This window comes from Centroberyx affinis, unplaced genomic scaffold (assembly GCF_046629955.1).
Source record: "Centroberyx affinis isolate AG114_WGS23_722 - 3 ecotype Tasmania unplaced genomic scaffold, CSIRO-AGI_Caff_v1 ptg003396l_1, whole genome shotgun sequence".
Lineage (NCBI taxonomy): Eukaryota > Metazoa > Chordata > Actinopteri > Beryciformes > Berycidae > Centroberyx > Centroberyx affinis.
In genome coordinates, this window is record NW_027281379.1 from 51,905 (window position 1) to 75,024 (window position 23,120).

Consider the following 23,120-nt stretch of genomic DNA (forward strand, 5'->3'; position numbering starts at 1 on the left):
ACAGTAGGCTGCCTGGTCGATGCACTTCCTGTATCCGTCGTTTCAAATTAAAAGCCCTCTAGCGTTTCGTACACTTTCAAGCCATATACTAGGTTTTGACCTAGTCTTGTTTTAGGAAATAATTACCGAGGTCCGGACCTCGGTGACCTCATAGCTGGCTACGGCCATGGAGCAAACACATTGTTGATTTTGTTATTTTCATAGGATTTGTTGACGGTAAGCAATGCATTAAAAAACACCGGCCTTATCCTTTAAGAACTGGACTCTTGATTTGTTCTGACTTGACTTGGTAATCTACATTTAGACTTGAGACTTGACTTGAAACTTGGGACTCAAGCAAAGTTGACCTGGCCACACCTCTGCTATCTCTGCCATCATTCTGTCAAAGGAGAAAGACTAAACCTTGCTGGAATGGGAACCAGTGAGAGAGAGGCTGATCAGAGTACATCTCAGTTCAAAGTACTGCAAACTAACCATCCTGCAGTGCTGTGCACCAACAAATGAGGCTGAAGAGGACAAAGACAACTGGTACGAACTCCAAAGCACCCCAACACAACATGCTTCAGATAACTGGAGACTTGAGAGCCACAGTGGGCTCTGACAGTACCAACTACCAGAGAGCAACGGGCACCCAGGGGTGCAGAGAAAGAAACAACAATGGAGAACGGCTGATTGACCTGAGCATGAACAACAACCTCGTCATCAGCAGAAACATTTTCCCACACAAGGACATCCATAAGCTCAGGTGGAAGTCACACATATAAATAAATGGGTTTTTTTTAAGACCCCTCTGAAGTTTGTTGCTTTCATAAACTAAATCGTTCTATTCCAAATCCTTGAAAAAAGTTAAAAGCAAAAATGCCCTAAAGCTATGCAATATAATGACGATATATGAAGATATTTCTCCCCTCGTATGCACTTTATGTTAGACTTTGGTCTGTTATATAGATTTATTGTAGGCTATTGGCCCAAGTTCAGGGCTGCAGCCTGTAACATTTTCATTCATCTCAGTCAAAAATTCATAAAATAAAAAATGACTAAAAAAAATTAAATACAAAGACTTCAGCTCTCAAGAAAATGAATAACGAATTAGGCTATAAGAGAAGAGAGGGTTAGGATGGTATTTAAGGAATGCCGGAAGAGGCGCGGTTGAGGTGTGGTCCTGCTCCTGAAACTCACTACGTAAGCTTCAACTAAAGAAGTCTCCTCCCTGGTAACCTATGATGTAACAGTCTTTTCTGAATTTCTATTGGCTAGAATTGGATCTTTCACTGTGAAGCTGACTGTAACGATCTGTGGACCAGAGACAAAGTTTTAACCAGCAGAAGATTTATTCATTACTTTAAACTGTAGTCTACTTCTTTATCAAAACAAGATGAAGGAGATTATTTTGTTGCTGCTCTTCTGTCATGTTGCATCTCCAGGTAAGATCACATTTAAAATCTTTCCTTTGTAGTTGTTGTAACTACCACCAGCATATTGAGACTATTTTGTGATTACAGATATTAATGTCAGCTTTGTCAACTTTCCTTCTATACTGATACTTATTGATATGATGTATTTAATATGATGAAATATTTTAATTAAATAACAGTTGTCAAAATAGCATGATGTGTTGACAATAATGACTCATGCATTCCAGGTCGTAAGATTTTCAGAAAATTGATATATTTGACAGTGTTTTGGAGTGAAATAACCTTAAATTTCTGGCAAATTATAAATCCCTTTTGAGTCTGTGTTAATGAATACCAAGCCTTTACAAAATGAATGAAAACTCTCTGTACATTACTCAAGACACTGTTGCTTTATTTATTTGTCCCATAGTCATCAAACAGAAATGTAAATTCTCTGTCGTGCTCGGGGAATTTTCAACCGATCATACATTGTTATTATAAAGATTCATTCAAAAAAGTATAAATAAAAACCTTCCTTCTGTTAACTGTTTGTTCCACAGTGACTCACTCCCTGAAGTATTTCTACACTGCATCCTCTGGAGTCCCAAACTTCCCAGAGTGTGTGGTTATTGGGTTGGTTGATGGAGTTCAGATCGGTCACTATGACAGCAACACCAAGAGAGCAGTACCCAAACACTGGATGAACAAAGTCATAGCAGATGATCCACAGCACTTTGAGTGGTACACTATGAGATGTTTGGATGACCATCAGTTCTTAAAAGCCGAACTTCAGACTCTGAAGCAGCGCTTCAACCAAACTGGAGGTTTGTTTGTTTCACTTTATTCTGCTGAAATGTTTTTCATCCTGGTTTGTTGTAAAGTAACAGAGAGATGTAGCTTCCATCATACACACACACACGCAGATACGATGACTGGATGCTAATCTGCTGTACTCATACAGTGTTTCTGTCCATCCCATAATAACCAACAGAGATTTTAACAGTTTATCTTCACTAGATTAGATTAGAATAATTTATAATATAAAAAAACATAATAACTCTACTGAACTGCCCACAGTGAGTCGCTCCATAACAACTCTACTGTAGAAACCTGTTTATCACAACAGTTTCACAACACACAGCTGATAGAATAACATTACTACCTGGTTTCTCAAACTACGGAGCAGGACTGTAACCTGGACACAGGCTGCTTCTGCTGGGTCCCATATGACAGTTAACAGTATGTTTTAATAAACCTGCTGACAGGACAAGATGTTAAATGTATCCAGGTCACAAGTTGAAAAAGTTCAACACTCAACTCTGCTGTGTCTATCCCATAATAAATATATAGTAGAACAGATTACAGATTAGATTAGATTAACTCTTCTGTACTGACCACAGTGTGTTGGTCCATCCCATAATAAATCTCCAGCAGTAGAAACACATTAGATGATAATAACTCTGTATCGGCTTTTTTTGTTTTCCATTCCATTTTGTTTTCCATTATTGGTGGGACTAGGTACACTTTGATACGCACATCCAAGAAGAATCCAGTGAGTCCACGTTATATTGAAAAAATAACAAGTATTTATTAAATACTTCCAAAAATGATCAGGGCAGTTCAAAAGATGCAAATCAGTCTTTTTCGCTTTGTCCTTTTCAGGAAAAAATAAAGAAGGATCAAGAAGATAAATCAGGATTCAAAACTAATGTGGTTCAAAGAAAATGTATGCCCTTCCTAGTTCCTCACCAAACATTTTTCCAACCCATTTTCTACTTCCTGTCTATCTTACCTGACACACCTGAACATAGCCCCTACCCTCCCCATGCAATTCTCAGGACTAAAGCAAGGTGGGGTACTCTGGACTAAAGGATACACATGTAACATTAGTATATGTAAACAATCCAAAATAGCAACAAATCTCAATAGTAAAATAAAGAATAAAGAGAATACTCCAAAGAAAGGCATAATGGCTCCAACACGCCAGCCCCTAATTGCTAAATGCTATAAACATGGCAATTACAACCAAAAAAAAAACATATGGAGCCCCGACTATACAATAAATAATTTTACCATTAAACTACAGTGTCCCTTTTTTTTTTTAAGAACTTGCTGTTGTCCATTTACTTGTAGCTAGCTCTTTTTGTGTACATTATCTATTCATTTAGTGATAAACAAGGTACGTATTGAGTCAGAAGGGTTAGACATCTCAACATCTTAATAAGGTGTAGTGCTTCCAGCAGCAAACACAGCTTGGTGATGGGTCTTTCAAGTTCTCCAAACTTTGTCTTGATACGTGGTTTGTTGGTTCAAGACCGATTGTAGGACACTCTTTACCTGACGAATAAACTGCTCCCAGACACCGCCGTGGTGGGCTCCATAAGGTGGGTTGAAAGTCCACTTTATGCTGTCCTGCAGAAGCACCTTTTGAATTTTTTCTTGGTTAAGTTGCTTCAAGGCGTCTTTTAGTTCACGGTTGGAACTTACAAAATTTGTTCCGTTGTCTGACCTTATTTCCACTACTTGTCCTCTTCTGCATATGAATCGCCATAGGGCACTGATGCATGAGTCTGTGTTGAGAGAATGAGCTATTTCGAGATGAACAGCTCTGCAGGTTAGACATGTAAATATTACTCCATATCTCTTCACAGAAGATCTACCTCTCTTTACTTCAAAGGGTCCAAAGTAATCTATTCCTACATAACTGAAAGGAGGTAGATCTGGAGAGATTCTTTCAGTAGGAAGGTCAGCCATCTTCTGCTCTCCTACTTTTCCACGCTTGCGTCGACCGGTTACACACTTCCGGATGACGGCTCTTGATGCAGAATTGGCACTAAGAATCCAGTATTTACGTTGCAATCTTGATATGATTGCATATGATTTCTCCCTCCATGGCCGACAAGCTCATATATGTGACAGAGGATCAAACTTGAAACATTATTGTTTTTGGGAAGGATGACTGGGTGTTTTACTTCCTCCGGCATGGCAGACCTGCCAAGCCTTCCACCTACTCTCAGGACTCCATCAACCAAAACTGGATTCAATTTATACAATGGGCTGGATTTTTTACTGTGCCTTTTTTCAGTGCAGCAATCTCCTCAGGAAAACTCTGTTCTTGGATGAAGCGTATGATCGCAGTCTCTGCTTGGACCACATCATCAACTGACAGACTAGGGAACTTAGGCTTTACCTTGCCATGCTGGTTGTGGTATCGATTGGTTGGATGTTGTCCAAGTAGTATTTGAGCCCCTTTCAGAAGTTTCCACGTGAGGTTTTCTTCTTTGTTAATAACTGTGATGCAAACAGATATCTTTTCTAACCTCAGGATCATCACTGGAGACTGTAGCTGACTCACTAGGAGCCTTTGGCCATTCTGATTCGGGACCTGAGAGAAATCCTGGGCCTTTGATCCACCTATTGGACTTCAGGAAAGTGTCAATATGAAGACCACGAGAGGCATCATCAGCAGGGTTGAGTTTTGAGCTAATGTACCTCCACTGTGATGACCTTGACAGTTCTCTGATGGTGGAGACTCTGTTTGCCACAAAGATCTTGAATCTTGTAGAACTGTTGCAGATGTATTTTAGGACAGTCATGCTGTCAGACCAGAACACTGAGTCGTCCAGTTGAAACTGTAGTTCATTCCTTAGCATTCTGTCCATACGAACAGCTAAAACGGCAGCTGTGAGCTCGAGCCTTGGTATTGTTGTCTGCTTTAATGGTGCCACTCTTGCTTTTCCTATAACAAAGGTAACATGATGGTCATTTTCATTACTTGTGAAGCAAAGATAAGTCACTGCCCCATAACCTGCTTCACTGGCATCACAGAAGTGATGCAACTGGGCTGTCTTTATTTTAAAGTCTTTAGGTAAGAAGCATCTGTCAACATGAAATGCATCCAACTGGTGTAATTCTGATAGCCATTTGTACCACTTCTGAGCAATTACCTCTGGAACTTCGTCATCCCAGCTACACTTTGTCCTACACAAATCCTGTAGAATTCTTCTGGCAGAAAGAATAACTGGAGAGAGAAATCCCAGGGGGTCATATACAGAGCTGACAACAGAGTATGCTACGCCTTGTAGTGGGCTGCTTTTTAACTGTAATGTTGAAGTTGAATTGGTCCAGTTCGATGTTCCATTGAGCTCCCAAAGCTCTTTCCACGGGGAGACTTTCCCTATCCAAGTCAAGATTTTTGACTTCTTTGGCTTTATCTTCTTCGGGAATCTGAGCAAGAATGGACCGAATATTGCTTGTCCATTTGGTAAGTTTGAAACCCCCCTTGGCACAAACTTCTTTCAGTTCTCTGTACAAAGACAAAGCTTGGCCCTCTGTGTTGACAGACTTTAATAGATTATCCACATAAAAGTTCTCTTTGATGGTATTGATGACCTCTTGCAGATAGTCCTCTTGATTATCATCTGCAGTCTTCTTTAGCGCAAATGTAGCACAGCTTGGTGATGATACAGCACCGAAGAGGTGTACAGTCATTCTGTACTGGGCAAGGTCTTTGCTGATGTCGCCGTTGGGCCACCAAAGGAACCGTAGGAAGTCAACATCTTCATCAGCCACTTTTACCTGATGGAGCATTCCTTCCACGTCAGCCATGAGAGCAATCTGACGCTGGCGAAATCGGAGGAGCACCCCGATAAGACTGTTTGTGAGGTCAGGACCCTGGAGAAGCTCCTTATTCAGGGATACACCATGAAAAGATGAGGCACAATCAAACACAACATGAATAGTTTTCTTTCTTGGGTGGTAAACTCCATGATACGGTATGTACCACACTTTGCCGTCATCACGTTTCACTTGCTCTTGAGGGACCATTTCAGCGTATCCTTTGTTGATTACTTCCTGAATAAATCCTTTATATTCATCAAAAAAGGCTTTATTTCTCTTAAATTTCTCCAAGAGGTGTAGTGCTCGCTGCTTAGCTAGGTGGCGATTGTTTGGCATATTTATATCCTCCTTACGAAAAGGCAGTTTTATGTGATAGTGCCCTTCTTTTAGTGTTGCAGAGCTGGATACAATTTGCATGAACTGTTGATCCTCCATGGACATCTCACACTTATCACTGTCATGTTGCTCCACAAAGTCTTGATTGTATTGCTTAATGAGCAACTCCTCCACATTTTCAATGGATATACGATTGACACTAATGCAGTGGCGGTCATCTTTCATGCTGGTGTCATCATGCAGTGGTCCGTTGATCACCCATCCAAGGACAGTTTTAGTAGCATATGGTCCATTAGCTACACTATTGATGACTCTCCATGGTTCTAAGGCCTTTGGTGTGTTGACACCAATCAAAAGCTCAACATCAGCATCAATTTGCATCAATTCCACATCCTTCAGATATGGCCACTGTTGGATGTCATCCTCTGTTGGAATGTTTTCTTTTGTGGCAGGGATGGCCTGTTGAGTGTAAACATCTGGCAATTCAAGGAAAGAGTCACCCTTGAGAGCAGCAACCTCTAAACCATTGACCTTGAAACTGGGAACCACCCTTGACTGCTTTGCTCCTTGACCCATTGTAGTCAACAGAATCTCTACTCTTTTCCCTTTTGCATTCATCTTTGTCATCAGTGCTTCGGTACAAAACGTACCTGTACTCCCATTATCAAGAAAGGCATAAGTGTTCACAGTCTTGTTTCCTTTTGAGAGTTTTACTTTAACTGGTACAATAGCAAGTGCACACTCTTTTTTACCAGCCCCGGTAGAACTGCTGATGTCAAATGAGACCATTGCACTTGTTACTGGGGCTTCCTCTTCAGTAGCTTCTTTAGCAACCTCTTCCTTAGTCTGCTTGCTTCTTTTGTTTCCAGTTTCTATGTGCAACAAACTAGGGTGCTTTTTCTGGCATTGTTGACAGGTCATGCGTTTCTGGTTTTGCTCATATGTCCCTTTGTCAGACATCCAAAACACAGTCCTTTACTTTTAAGGAATTCAACCTTTTCTTTGGTTAGGTCTGAGCTTCAACTTCCATTCCAATTACCATCACAAAAAATGCAGTGTATTTGTGAAGCACTTTTTTCTCCCTAGGGCCTGATTCCAGGACCTTTTCTGATACAGCTGCTACTGTTGTTGCAAAACTACTCCCCCTGCTGGATGGCTTAGTCTTTTGCTTTAAATCTATTAATCTGGACTTGACTTTTTGAGCTGTACTGTCTTGAATGTCACCAAAAACAGGGTCTAGGACTATTCTGGCCTGCTTCTCCACAAACTCTATTAGATCTTTAAATTTTACTCTTTGCTGTTGTCTGTCCTGAAAGTCACAAACAACTGTTCTCCATTTATCACGGAATTTGAATGGCAGTTTTGAGACTATGGTTCTAAGATGGGCTGCGTTTTCCAACTCTCTCATATCCTGCATATCTTGCATTGTATTATAACAGCTTCTCAGAAATAGTGCATAGGAACGCAATCCATTTCCATCTTCTGTTTTAAGGATGGGCCAATTCAAAGCCTTTTCCATATAGGCAGAAGTTATCTTTACTTAGTTTCCAAAGTTAATCTGGAGCTGTTTTCTTTCCTCATTGTATCCTCTTGCAGGATCCATGTGCAAACAACTGCAAACGAGTTCATTTGTTTGGCCACTTGTGTACTGCTACAAATAATAAAGCCTGTCTTGCATGCTATCGGTTTTGTTTTCAATACCATGTTGGAAGGCTTTAATAAATGACCTATACTGGAGAGGGTCACCATTGAATACTGGTATGTTCCTTGCTGGCAGGAGAGAGAGCTGCTGTTGTTTGATCAGATATTCAGTAATTTCATTTTGTATTTCAATTGCACTGGCTAGTGTGTCTTGGTTGTTGTTCTGTGTATTACCTGCAGCTTGTGCATATACTCTAGCACCTCCTCCTCCTATAGTTGTGGTGGCGGGGGGTGCTTGTCTCATACTTGTGTAAAGAGCAGATGAGTGAGTTCTTGCTTCCACATGACTTGGCCTCCCTTTTGGTATCATGTATTCAGTTGGAGCAGGTGAATCTTGTGATGTTGTAGGATGTGTATTTGGTGGTGTGGGTTGTTTGAGTTCCTGAAAAGCCATTTTGTCTGTTTCAGTCCAACTTATTTTGTCGTCCAGTGATGACTTGATTTTTGCTTGAGCAAGGGAAGATTTTTCAGCTTCTTCTAGAACTTTGATCTTTGCAAGAGAAGCAGCCAGCTCAGCTCCCATTTCCAGAGATTCCCGTGCCAACTTTAACTTTGCCTCTTCCATGTCAAGGGCATGTTTTCTTTGCAAAGTTGCAGCTCTAGCCTCCAAAGCAGCATATTCAGCTTCTGCTTTCACTCTGGCTGAGGATGTTCTTGATACTGCAGATATACACAACCTTTTGTTTGAGTCATGCAATGTTTTTGAAGTAGCAGAGACACTGTCACGTGGATGAATGGTGTCCTGTAATCTTGAATCCATTTTCTCCTTTGCAGCATCCTTTTTTGTTGCAGAAACATGAGAGCCAGGATTACTTTGCAACAGATAATCATCATCAGCATTATCAGTATCGCTGGGTTTCAGTTCACCATGCAACCAGTTGTTGACTTGTCCAAGAAACTCCTTGAAATATAGCAGTTTTGGTTCATACCAGTTAACATGATCAAATTCTCTTTCCTCTACAGGTAACATGTTCTGCACAGCCACTTGCAACTCCATGAATGCAGACAATAAATCATTGAACACTCCAACATGATAATCCATATCATCCTTATTGTTATCGTTCATCAACACACTAATTTCATTCTTCTTCTTTGTCAGCATTCCAAGCCTCCAACGATGACTGCCGATCAACTTGTGTAACTTTTGCTCATCAAAAGCTCCATCAACATCTGCCATTTTAATGTTCAGTGAATGTTCTTTAATCCAAACATAAACTCCCTCAAAGCATTTCCAGTAGAGAATGACTTTTACTCTCTCAAACTTAAATCATGCTTGCTTTCCTTTAACACTTTAACTTGGTGCACTCACATTGTTCTTTGTTGATGCCTTGTCCAGTCCAACTTTTATCCATGGCATTTTCTTGTAACTTAAATGTATCGGCTTTTTTTGTTTTCCATTCCATTTTGTTTTCCATTATTGGTGGGACTAGGTACACTTTGATACGCACATCCAAGAAGAATCCAGTGAGTCCACGTTATATTGAAAAAATAACAAGTAATAATAAGTATATATTAATTTAAAAAATGATCAGGGCAGTTCAAAAAATGCAAATCAGTCTTTTTCGCTTTGTCCTTTTCAGGAAAAAATAAAGAAGGATCAAGAAGATAAATCAGGATTCAAAACTAATGTGGTTCAAAATGTATGCCCTTCCTAGTTCCTCACCAAACATTTTTCCAACCCATTTCCTACTTCCTGTCTATCTTACCTGACACACCTGAACATAGCCCCTCCCCTCCCCATGCAATTCTCAGGACTAAAGCAAGGTGGGGTACTCTGGACTAAAGGATACACATGTAACATTAGTATATGTAAACAATCCAAAATAGCAACAAATCTCAATAGTAAAATAAAGAATAAAGAGAATACTCCAAAGAAAGGCATAATGGCTCCAACAAACTCTACTGACAGTGTGTTGGTCTATCCCATAATAAATCTCCAGCAGTAGAAACACATTAGATGATAATAACTCTACTGACCACAGTGTGTTGGTCCGTCCCAGTAGGCGGCACCAAGCCAACATCTGCAGGTGGAAATAGTTGTTGGTTGTATGGAATGATTGATGGATGGATGGATGGACCAATCAGGACAGACAGATTGCCCCCCAGTCTCCATAATGGTCCTGCTGGTCTCTGCCTTATTCTGACCAGTTGTAGTAACACACTACTGAACAGACTCACTGTCCTGGCTGACCAGGTCTAGCCTAGTGACTAATCCTAGGCTGAAACTCTCCTTCAGTGGAAGCTTCTAGACCAGCCTCAGGACAGTTTAGTGAGCTTCTGTAGTTTCTCCTAGGAAGAGGATATTGTGGGACTGATCCACTGGCTGCAGGGTTTCAGTGGATGTGATGTTAACTCCAGGATCAGGTTCAGTGTGTGTCTGCTAGTTAGGACTCCACCTCAGTGTGTGTGTGTGTGTGTGTGTGTGTCTGTTGGTCTCTGTGGTAAAGAGAGGATACTGACTGTGTTAGGATCTCACTTTGTTTTACAGCAGTCTCTGCCTCTCTGTCTCTCTCTGAGCCGTCCACACTGTCCACATTATGTTTGGCTGTGAGCGGCTTCCATCCAGCCAGTAACAGCAGTAGGTGTAGATCCTCTGTTTTGGTGTCTGTGGATCAATGTGTCTCTGTGGTAAAGATGTGATATCAACCACTGATAGTTGACTGTGCTAGGATCTCACTCTGGTTTACTTCAGTCTCTGTCTCTCTCTCTCTCTCAGGTGTCCACACCTACCAGAGGATGCTTGGCTGTGAATGGGATGATGAGACTGGAGATTATGATGGTTATGATCAGTATGGTTATGATGGAGAAGACTGGATGGTATTGGACCTGAAGACACTGACATGGATTGCTCCAACACCGCAGGCTGTCATCACCAAACAGAACTGGAGCAATGACAAAGCTAGATTAACATACATTAAGTACTTCTTGACCCAGGTTTGCATTGACTTTCTGAAGAAGTATGTGGACTATGGGAAGAGCACTCTGCAGAGAACAGGTAGAGTCACATGACCTGATGTAGTTTCATGGACACAACAATGTTCATCTGTCTCTTCTGTTTCTAATGTACAGAAACATTACAGTGAATATGAACCAACATATAGCAGCCCACTGTACATATAACTGTAATGATTTTTGAGTTTCTCTCTCTCTCTCTCTCTCTCTCTCTCTAGTGTTTCCCTCTGTGTCTCTCCTCCAGAAGTCTCCCTCCTCTCCAGTCAGCTGCCACGCTACAGGTTTCTACCCTGACAAAGGCATGTTGTTCTGGACTAGAGATGGAGAGGAGCTTCAGGACCTTATGGACCAGGGAGAGATCCTCCCCAACCACGATGGAACCTTCCAGACGAGCGTTCAGCTGGACGTTTCATCAGTCAAACCTGAAGACTGGGGGAAGTACGAGTGTGTGTTTCAGCTCTCTGGTGTCAAGGAGGACATCGTCACCAAACTGGACCCAGCTGTGATCAAGACCAACAACCGGGGTAAGACTGGGATCAGAGCTGATGGAGGAGGAGAGACATTTAGTTTACTTCTTACACCTGACTTGCAATTTATGAATGAATGAATGAATGAATGAATGTATTGGACAATTTCATAAAATTACAGCTCTGCAAAGAAAAAGACACTCAAGCAAAGAGTGCCGTTCTTGTTCAACATCAATTATATGTAAATACAAAAATACATTGATTTAAAAAAACAAAAAAACATTTTTTTTTTATATTTACAAAAAGATTTTATATATAGTATCTATTGCAAGTTCCAGCCTATGTTTTCTCATGCAGAGTAGCTTCTATGTACTGTATGGTGTTCCCAGATAGCTACATAGTTTATTCCTCCTTGTTAGCAAATTTGGGCTCAGTCTTGTTTACCATTTGGGCAACCAGACAGTTTTTAACTCCATGAGAATATTGAAGGAAACCAAACCTGTCGGTCGGTTCACTAAAACACATTAGGTGTCTCTCTTGTTTGTCTGATTCACATGACCTCCTCTCTATACTTAAAATACTGAAGTGGAACAAAAACATAATGTGATCCATCCAGTGTTATGTGACAAATTCTGAATGCTCTGTTTTGGTTCCAGATCCTCCACAGTTCCCTACTGCTCTTGTCATTGGAGTCGTTGGACTGCTGCTCCTCCTGGTGATCTGCATCGCTGGAGTCTTCATCTGGAGAAGGAACAATAATGGTGTCCATAAAATATAAATATTATCTTAATAGAAACATTTAGTTGACATATCTAGTAATAGTAATGCATATATTTAACTTAATTTTCTCTTTATGTTTCCTTTCATGAATCTTAAATCATAATCTGTCATTGAGTAATAATGTAACCTCTTGTCTGTATTTCAGGGTTCAGACCTGCTAACAGTAAGTTTTCTTCCTTAAAAAATATGGTAATGTACTATTAATGTGTAATATTATAATATCTGTTGCTTCCATGGTTTGTACTTAAAAGACAAGGCAGACAGCCAGGCATTAGTAATCAATCACTAATCTCTCATGTATAGTTCTGTTCCTTATAATATTGCTGTTCATTCTTTTTTTTTGTCGTCTTTTTGTAGCTTTGGAGACTTCATCTGCCAAAGCTGCATCTCCTACCTGATCACAGTGAGTACTTCATCATGTAAACTATTCTGTGCAGATGTGCATAACTGCTGTACTGGCATAATACTCACAGATATATAAGCAGATACTCTATCTTTACTAAATCATTGATTCCCTTTAGAAGAAAACACAATTTAGAGTTGTAATTCACATCTACCTGCTGGTGAGGATTCAAAAAGTCATTCTGATAAAACATTTTCTCACTTAGTGTTACAATGTAATTATACAGAAAACACTCAGCATTGATTTTTTATCCTTATTCTGATGTACAAAAATGCAGATTGCATCACTCTATATCTAAATGTTATCTTTTGATCCAGAAATTAATATCCCATACAATATGAAAGCAAATAGACTGCACAGTGTGAACAATAAGTTCAATATTTCACCTTGTCTGTCTGTTAATCTGTCTTGACAGGCGATGAGTGGAGATAAGAAGAGGATGGTGAAGTCATAGGATCTGTCAGAAAATCAAATTGTTAAAATTTGCATTGATTTACTTGCCAAAGATGAATATTTCTGGTTGTTTCTGGGATAATTTTTCTGCATTTGTGCTTCACCCTTGCCTCCATACTGTATTGGTGCTACTATTAAATGCAGGTTGTTTTCTCTTAACTGAGTGACAGTCAGAACTGGCAGCAGCATCACTGTACAGGTAAATCCTCCTCTGTAGGAGTAACAACATCAGCAGAGTACTGATGCTGCTGTACAGCTGTTTCTGCAGAGCTTTTGTGGAGAGGGATTACTACAGCAGCTACCAGAGACCAAACACATGATGAGAGAACAAACAGAGAGGACACTGGCGTAAATATCCACGGGGCCCAGAAGCTGTCAGGGGCCCATGTAGGAAGGTGATTTTTTGCTGCTTTACTGCCCTCACGCACATTGACCGTTTCACGCTGTCTTCCAAGTAACCGTTCAAAGATATCACTACTGGTGATTGTGATAGCTATATATACCACCTTCCCACCTTGTGTATAACACTTACGGTTTTGAGTCATAACCTATTTTTATATGTTTTTATTTGCCCTTATTGGGACTTTAGGGGCTCCGTAGTTTTATTTCTTTTACAGAAATATGTATTATTATTTATTGATTGTTATCTTCTGCACCATTTTTATGCTCTGTGTCACTTGTATCTATCTATTTGTCTATTTGTTTTTTTTTCGTATTTGGTGAATTGGATTTTGGTCTTCATTAGGGAATTACAACAGTCAGATATTGTGTGTAGATGTTCTACTCTTTACAGTTTGAATTGAGGTGTGTGTGTGTGTGTGTGTGTGTGTGTTAGTGTGTGTGTGTGTGTGTGGGGGGTGGGGGGGTCTGTGTTGGGGGAAATTTTGGATTTGCAGTATGGCATCTTCCTTGTTAGTGTAACAAAAAAGGGTTTGTTAACATAATAAAATGTTTCTGAAAACTTAATTTAGAGTTGTTTTTGTGTTGATATGTGTGTTGTGTATTTGTGGATCATAGTTGTTTTATAACCTATAAAAGATTGTTCAGGCATTCATATGACAAAGAATATTGTGCAAAAGGTCTTTTTATATATTACAGTCGATAGTGAGCCCGTTAATTGACACCAAATGAACCTTCTGGTACCTTGATGAAAACACAAACACTTCCAGAGAGCAGAGTCACAGATTCTAATGATCATTTATCAGGTTGATAATTTAGAGACCAACAGAAAGTCACGTGACATCCTCTTCTGGTCATTTCTCAGTTCAGAGGGAGATACATAATCTGTCCAGAGGGGGCGCTGTGACACTGCTGATTCCTCTGTAATGGTAAACTGAATGATAAACTTTTATTATTAACATTTATACAACATTCAGACATTGTAGATTTACAGTTTAAAAATTGGAAAGGTAAAAAAAAAACAATACAGACTAACTTAAATTTTAAAAAATAAATGAAATTAAAATAAGGTCATCACTAAACCAAATTATACATTCTGAAATAGTTTGTTGTAATAATTAACAGGGGACACACTTCACCATTTACCTTCCAGAGACTGTATTAATCATAATAATTGATAATGATAATTGGGGAGGATGTAGAAAATTTGTGGATATGAAACTAACTAACCCAACTAACTCAGTATAAACAGACTCTTAACAACACTTACAGTTACAGAAAAGAGAATTTCCCTACAGAGATTAGTGAGATTATTATCACATTACTATCACATTAATGCTCATCCCTCCCTGTGAAGAGAACCGCTGCAGTTTGAGAACAATATCGTCTGTAGACAACGCCGGTCAGGTTAAGGGGATTTTCATTCATAAATATTGTTCCTCTGGTTGGAGGCTGGTGAGGTTTTGCTGCCGTACAAACCAGAACAGACTGGGAGAGAATATTTCAGCACATGGTTTAACTCAGAGAGAGAGGAGAAGAGTTTAATAACAGAGGAGACCATGGTGGATTCCTGACATGTTCCATATCACAGTCAAGCTCTGCTGCCACTAACAGCCTCTGTTTGTGCTGAACAATTAGACAAATATATGTTGAGCTGCAGTTAAGATTCCCATATCAGTGTCATTGACTGATTAACTTCATGTTGCAGTGCTGTGAGCCTCCAGCCTCTTTCCCAATGTTGAAAATATACCAACTTGGAAAAAGGCTTCATTTCTTCCCCTACATATGTGAGGTGGATACTTTGTCTGTTCACGTGGTTTAGCTTGGAGTGACTTTATTTAGTGTTTTTGCATAACTTGTTATCCTAATTCGGGGGCCAAGCACGTAGTGCGGGGAACCCTATTGTTTTTGTTTGGATTATTAGTTGGGCTTGCTTCAGCAGGCTCAACTAATTGTTCTCCTGCTTACTTATTATTTTTCTTCTGGACGCTTTTTGAAACTTTAATGCGGCTCGAACCGTTTGAGCTATCGACGTGGTTCAAACTCTCACACGTTTAGCATGTTCGGGAATAGCGTGCTGTTACTTTTCTAAGTGTTGGGATTTATAGTTTTTTCACAATTTATGTTTAAACATGATATTTTTCCCCATAGAAATGAATGGAGAATCTTCAGCCTGCTAGAGTGGTGATGTCATTACACACTCTAGGAACTCTAGAGGCTGTGATTTTTACTAAATATTCTAAGTTTTGAAACTGTGGTAGCTCCCACATTTTTCACCCTACATACACATTTTACACATCAAGCTGTTCTGCCTTGTTTCTGCCGATTTTTCATTCTACAAATACAATATTTGATCTGTTCCCACATTTTTCACACTACACGCACATATTATACATCAAAATGTTGACATACTTCTTATCTGTCCCAATATATAAATATCTAAGTGATGGGATATGAATTTTGTGAGCTATGATGGTTTGTTCAACACTAGGGAATAGTATTTGTGTCGATTTTCAACAGATTGTTTCTTTTTAACTGTAGTCATTTCCACACGTTTAACAGCAGACATACATGTTACATATCAAATTGTTCTGCTACTCCTCCTCTCTCTGACAATGTAAATATCTAAGTGATAGCATTTGTAGTTTTTGACTTATGGACGTTTGTTTCAGAGTTTTCCACATCCCACTGCCTTTTTTTCCTTCAGTAGAAAATGTGTGATTAAAGGATTCAAAACACCTGGTGACAGGTGGTAGACAGGGAGAGAGGCAGAGAGACAGAGAGCATAATGCCTTCCACTGGACTCTGTAGCCTAGTGGTCAGTGTAAAGGTTTGCAATGCAGAAGATTGTGGATTCAAATCCAGTGGGTAACATTATCTTCTGACACCACCAAGCTTGAAGCTTTTTAATACTGATAGTCCAATCACTACTACTACTGCTAATTGTATTACTTCTACTCCTGATATTACAACTGCTGCTTTTACTACAACCCATAATACTACAACCTTTAAAAAGGCACACACACACACACACACACACACACACACACACACACACGCACACACACACACACACAGGTGTAATTACCATTAAATGACTGATTCTACTTCCATTACAACTACTGCTGCTACTACTACTACTTTCAGCACAGCTCCACCTGGTGGCCTATTCACGACACTGTTGATTCTGCCTGTACTGTAGTATCATGTTTATGGCAGCAGGGGGAGCCCCAAAGGCACTTTCAGCACAGCTCCACCTGGTGGCCTATTCATGACACTGTTGATTCTTCCTGTACAGTTGGATTTAATTATAAATATTCATCATGGACTGATGTATAGTCTTAATCCCTTTGATGTTTTTCCATTTTAACTTAAAATGTTAACATTTGAATTGTGCTTCCTCAAGTAAAATAAACATTGTTGCTGTTCATGTCAGTGCTTCTATACAGCCAGCAGATGGCGACAAAGACCATGAATTCCCCACATAGGCTTGTTGTCTTTGTGATGCGTTTGGCCACGTTGGAAAGCTGGGAATCTCTAGTTTCGTTCGATATTGTTGTTGTAGAGTGATGAGAAAAGTATCCCAGTGCCTTTGAATGCAACTGGCTCTTATATTTACTACGTCTATATTTTTACCACATTATTATTAAAACTCTTTGTAATCAGACATGCAGTTGGTTTACAGATTCTGAAAGCTCAAGCTCTGAAAGCTTCCCCCTGTTTTCAAAACAGTACAACACTCATTTCATTTATAAGAATAATTCAACTTTTCACAGCGACTTTTCCCCCCTACGCCATTGGGATCCCAGTACAGGGAGCTTTGGGTAGATGCAGTTCAAGTAAAATAAATAATCACTTTTATGAATAGTAGGCTATGCCTCTGTGGGAGCACTGTTGTTGCTGAATCCTGGACAATGTTTACTCAAGTATTGAATGACGTTTGTGTTACAGCTTGATTGCATTTTGTGCATGGAATTAACTGGATAAACAGTGTCTTAGGTTTTCAAATGTTTTTATTTTCTGTAGTCAATATGACCACCTACAGTGTATTTTCACTGTGTAAGATACACACACAACTCTATCTCTCTATTTGGCTCTCTGTGACCTAGTGCCAGTGATAGTGCTACTAATACTACTACTACTTCTAATACTGCTACTACTACTACTACTATTTCTAATACTGCTACTACTACTACTACTACTTCTAATACTACTACTACTACTACTAGTGGTATGGTCTAGTAGTAGTGTTCCTACTACTGTTCAGTTACACATTTTAACTACTTCAAACAGTGAAATTTCTAGTACTATAGTACTACTTCTACTACTACTGCAGCTACTACAGTGTCAGCAGTCTCTCTACTACACTGTAGCTGGTTTACACTTGCACTGGCTTTCAGTCCTTTGCTGTTTCTACTGCTACTACTACTATAGCTATGAGCTACTACGGCAAACAGCAGATCAAAATACTCAAAATGTACAGACATTTAAACACTTTGTCATCAATTCAACTGTCTTCAACCTGTCTTGCTGAAGCAAGCCCACAAATTTTCTTCAGAAAATTTAACCTTTTCTAGTTTTACTTTGTCGTCTTTTTGTCGCTGTGGAGATTTCATCCAGTGAAGTTGTATCTCCTACCTGATCACAGTGAGTACTTCATCATGTAAACTATTCTGTGCAGATGTGCATAACTGCTGTACCGGCATAATACTCACAGTTATAGATACTCTATCTTTACTAAATCATCGATATCCTTGAGGTGAAAACACAATTTAGAGTTGTAATTCACATCCACCTGCTGGTGAGGATTCAACAAGCCTTTCTGATAAAGCATTTTCTCACTCAGTGTTACAGTATAATGAATTCTAAAAAGCAGATTGCATCATTCTATAGCTAAATGTTATCTTTTGATCCAGAAATGAATATCCCATACAATATGAAAGCAAATAGACTGCACAGTGTGAACAATAAGTTCAATATTTCACCTTGTCTGTCTGTTAATCTGTCTTGACAGGCGATGAGTGGAGATAAGAAGAGGATGGTGAACTCCAATAAATTACAGAGGCATCAAGATAAATTGCAGCAGTTGTTTCTAATTTGCAACAAAAGTGCACATTAACAAAACTTGTTGAGATTTGAAGTCATAGGATCTGTCAGAAAGTTGTTGGACAAATCAAATTGTTAAAATTTGCATTGATTTACTTGCCAAAGATGAATATTTCTGGTTGTTTCTTGGATCCTCACTAATACATGCTATGTCTGTCTACTCGCTCTGTGTCTCGGAGACGGGCTGTGGGAACTAGAAACTACTACCGCTCTCTGGAGTGGATTCTCGTCTCCGCCCGGCGGCGGGCAGTCCGAGTGCGACCAGGAAGAGAGCGGTTGTAGTTGTAGTCATAATATTATTTCAACCGACAATGTGTGTCCACTTACCACCATTTACAGCATTATTTTTAAAATGTATTTAATGTATTTATTATTATTGTTGTATTTTAAACTAAATGAACTAAAGCCATTTGAGGGCGCTGTGTTCATAGATATTAATGTCAAACCAAACCTTTCTATACTGATTATACCGATACTGATGTATTTGATATGATTAAATATTTTAATTAAATAACAGTTGTCAAAAGTACATATGTTGACATTATTTAGAACAAGTTGCCAACTCAGATTTTATATTGATATATAAAACTATCACCTCAATGTTGGGCCTCTGTTTGGCCCTGTTAGATCACACTGATAGTTATTGGATTTATGTACAATAAAATGCAATATATTTAGCTCAGTATCAAGTCTTGAGGCACAAGTCTCAAGTCAAGACCCAAGTCTAAATGTAGATTACCAAGTCAAGTCCATGTCATTAATGTCAAGTCTCAAGTCTAAATGTAGAAGAGCAAGTCAAGTCAGAACAAATCAAGAGTCCAGTATCAATTTAATATCTTACAGAAAACGAAACATCTAGGACTTTTCAGTGCAATATGGTTTTAATAGGATAAAAAACTTGAGATTGAGAGCATCATAAGTTTTATTTCTCAAATCAGTTTCAACTTCAATACATTCAATCATTCCATACAAATTCAGAAAACAGAATTTAAATACAGTCGTCTGTTGGAACAAATCTCATCACTTTCAATCTAAGTCATTTACACAAACACAAGATCTCAAGTCAAGACTTTAGAAACCTTTTCAAGTCAAAGTCAAGTCCCAAGTCATCAGAACCCAAGTCAAGTTTCAAGTATTCTTTTCATGCATCGAGTCAAGTCTCAAGCAATTCAAATTGACTTATCCAAGTCATGTGACTCGAGTCCCCACCTCTGGTATGTTACATGAGTTCAGATTTCAGGCTAATACCTACCTTAATGAGGAGTGAGACTTACTGATGACTGTTGTTATGTATGCAGGAAAGATTTAGCTGTAAATATCTAGAGCAAACTAAAGTTGATGAGTTTCACTTCATAATGAGATATTCACCATTTGAAAAAAGGTAAGGACAGAATCAGCTGTTTTATTTTGTTTTTAAATAATGACTCAGGAATTTCAGGTGGTAAAACTTTCAGAAAATGGATATATTTTACAGTGTTTTGGAGTGAAATAACCTCAAATTTCTGGCAAATTATAAATCCCTTCTGAGTCCGTTAATGAATACCAACACTTTGCAAAATTAATGAAAACTGTATATAAACATCGAACAAAAAGTTCGGAAATTTGTGTTTGGTAGATTATTTCTCTGTTGTAACAATGCTTCTTGGCAATACATTTTATACCGTTGGAAAGCCTGTTTATTTCCATTTTAAATGGTGCCCCATTTGTAAGGAACATGCATTTGTGGGATGAGCAGCACAGCTGAGTATGAGCACCATAGCTCCTGCATCACATTGCTAGCTTGCCTGGGAAGCTAAGCAGGTTTGGCTGTGGTCAGTCCTTGGATGGGAGACCACCTGGTGCTGGAAGTGGTGTTGGAGGACCAGTAGGAGGTGCTCTTCCCTCTGGTCTCATGCATAATATCCCCAGTGCCCCAGGGCAGAGACAGGGACTCTGTCTTGTGAGTGAGCACCGTCCTTCGGATGAGACATTAAACCGAGGTCCTGACTCTGTGGTCAATAAAGATCCCATCGGCACTCATCGCAAGAGTAGGGGTGTAACCCCGGTGCCCTGGCAAAATTCCCAAACAGGCCTTCCTTCCATCATGGCCACCTAATCATCCCTTGTTACCTAATTGGCTCTTTCAGTCCTCTACTCTCCACTGTGATAGCTGATGTGTGGTGAGCGTTCTGGTGCAAACTGGCTGCTGTGCATCACCCAGGTGGGTGCTACACATCGGTGGTGGATGAGTTGAGTTCCCCCCCCCCTATGTGAAGCGCTTTGAGTACCTAGAAAAGCGCTATATAAATGTAATCAATTATTATTATTATGTGGGTTGCCCTCATGAAAAATTTGCCAAATCTTTTCTGCCAATGCCAAACAGCTTATTCTGCTGTTGCTATTGACTCTTGTTTTGAGCTTCCGGTACCCCCAGGTGCTGACAATCAGGTACCTGATTGGCACCTGATTGGCAGCACCTGTGAGCATGGGCCCTGCTACAGTGGTCAATTGGTGTCTGCTCCAAGAATCGGCATGCCACGTTTGTCTGATCTCGATAAGGCCTGTGCGATAGGGCGACTTCAAGCTGGTGTTCCACAAAAGTTGCGGCATTATTCTGAGTGAGCCATAGTACCATCTCCAAACTGAAGGCCAAGTTCCATGAAACGGGGGATGTCAGAGACAGACCGCGAAGTGGGCGTCCCAAGAAGACGACACCCCAAGAAGACCGGTTCCTCACCCTTTCAGCACTTAGGAACCGTAGGCTGTCTTCTACAGATTTGCAGTCAAGGTTTGCAGGACGATATGGCACACGGCTCTCGGCCCAGACGATCCGGAACAGACCGCACGCAGCCGATCTCCGGGCTCATGGGGCTGCCAGGAGGCCTGCCATGACTGCCCTTCACCGTCAGGCCCGTTTGCGCTGGTGTCGGCAACACCTGCACTGGAACCTGAACATGTGGAGGAACATTATGTTCAGCGATGAGTCCAGATTCTGCCTACGGAAGTTGGATCGTAGGGTCAAAGTGTGGAGAAGACGGGGAGAACACTATGCTGATTGATGCACCGATAGAGTAACACCTTTTGGTGGAGGCAGTGTGATGGTGTGGGGCAGCATCTCCATCACTGGAAAAACGAGGCTTGTCATCATTGGAGGCAATCTCAATGCAGAGAGATATCGAGATGAGATTCCGAAACAAGTGGCGATCCCATATCTCCACAGTCTGGGACCGAACTCCATCCTCCAAGATGACAACGCTCGCCCCCACAGAGCGGGGTTTATCAGAGACTACCTCCAGAATTTGGGAGTAGAGAGAATGGAATGGCCTGCCAACAGTCCTGACCTCAACCCAATTGAACACTTATGGGATCAGCTTGGGCGTGCTGTTCGTGCTAGAGTGACCGACACAACCACGTCGGCTGACTTGCGACAAATCCTGGTTGAGGAGTGGAATGCCATCCCACAGCAGTGTGTGACCAGGCTGGTGACCAGCATGAGGAGGAGGTGCCAGGCTGTTGTGGCTGTGTATGGTTCTTCCACACGCTACTGAGGCTCCTGACTGTTTGTTAAATGAATAAATTGTAAAATTGCCAATATGTCTTGTTTCTTCCTTGTTACTGATAGACTTCAATCATCCAATCCACCAAACAACACCAAACAAGAGTCAATAGCAACAGCAGAATAAACTGTTTGGCATTGGCAGAGAAGATTTGGCAAATTTTACATGAGCGCAACCCATATACTCAGCTGTGCTGCTCATCCCACAAATGCATGTTCCTTACAAATGAGGCACCATTTAAAAGGGAAATAAACAGGCTTTCCAACGGTATAAAATGTATTGCCAAGAAGCATTGTTACAACAGAGAAATAATCTACCAAACACAAATTTCCGAACTTTTTGTTCGATGTTTATATATATATTTATTGAGTAATTTAACAAACCAGAAATAGCACCATGAAATGATTTAATCATAAATGCATGCTATACCATCCAAAACAACTCTAAACAATGTAATGGAGTTCTATTGGTTATACTCACCTCTCTGATTGAAAAGCTGTTCTTTTTAATTAGCTCATGACTGTCTGTCAAACTGTGATTGAGTACCTGCCTATTACTGTACACTTAGGTCATGTCTGAAAACAATTTCTATGCATTATGTCTTGAATATCACATTGATCAACATGGATGCTCTTTCCTTCAAAGCTCCCCAGGAGGTTTGAGCAAGGTGTCACCCCAGGCAAAACCCCTCCCAAGCACAGGTAAGAGAAATTGTGCAAATTTAAACCTGTTCAGTGCTAATCTAACTAGAAACAGCCAACTTCAGTTTGTAAGTTTCCAAGTAAAACAAGATTCTGTGGTGTGTCTCTCAGCATCAGTCGATCAGCTGGAGAGCTCTGGAGACAGAGACAGATCTCAGCACGGAGCTCCTGTGGTGAGAGAGACATAGGGAGAGACAGCAGAGATGGAGAAAGAAAGTTACTCATGGATAGAGTAGTTTAAGAGCCTTATTAAAAAGGAAATGAACCCCTCA

At 40.1% G+C, this 23,120-nt stretch overlaps 1 protein-coding gene across 4 annotated transcripts; it reads left to right on the forward strand.

The window, feature by feature from the left end:
• The first annotated feature begins 300 nt into the window (after positions 1-300).
• Positions 301-18,943, forward strand: LOC139660851 (major histocompatibility complex class I-related gene protein-like). 4 transcript variants are annotated; one of them, XM_071539106.1, is made up of 9 exons: positions 301-745; positions 1,258-1,424; positions 1,955-2,218; positions 10,768-11,046; positions 11,222-11,527; positions 12,127-12,231; positions 12,396-12,413; positions 12,608-12,653; positions 13,069-13,935. In XM_071539106.1, the coding sequence occupies exons 2-8, from the start codon at positions 1,376-1,378 to the stop codon at positions 12,646-12,648; spliced, it is 1,062 nt and encodes a 353-aa protein (XP_071395207.1). In that variant the 5' UTR covers positions 301-745; positions 1,258-1,375; the 3' UTR covers positions 12,649-12,653; positions 13,069-13,935. The 4 variants fall into 4 exon arrangements, with proteins under 4 accessions (XP_071395207.1, XP_071395208.1, XP_071395206.1 ...); XM_071539107.1 differs by lacking the exons at positions 301-745; positions 13,069-13,935 and adding an exon at positions 18,520-18,943 and having other exon boundaries at positions 1,188-1,424; XM_071539105.1 differs by lacking the exon at positions 301-745 and having other exon boundaries at positions 1,188-1,424.
• Positions 18,944-23,120: the final 4,177 nt, after the last annotated feature.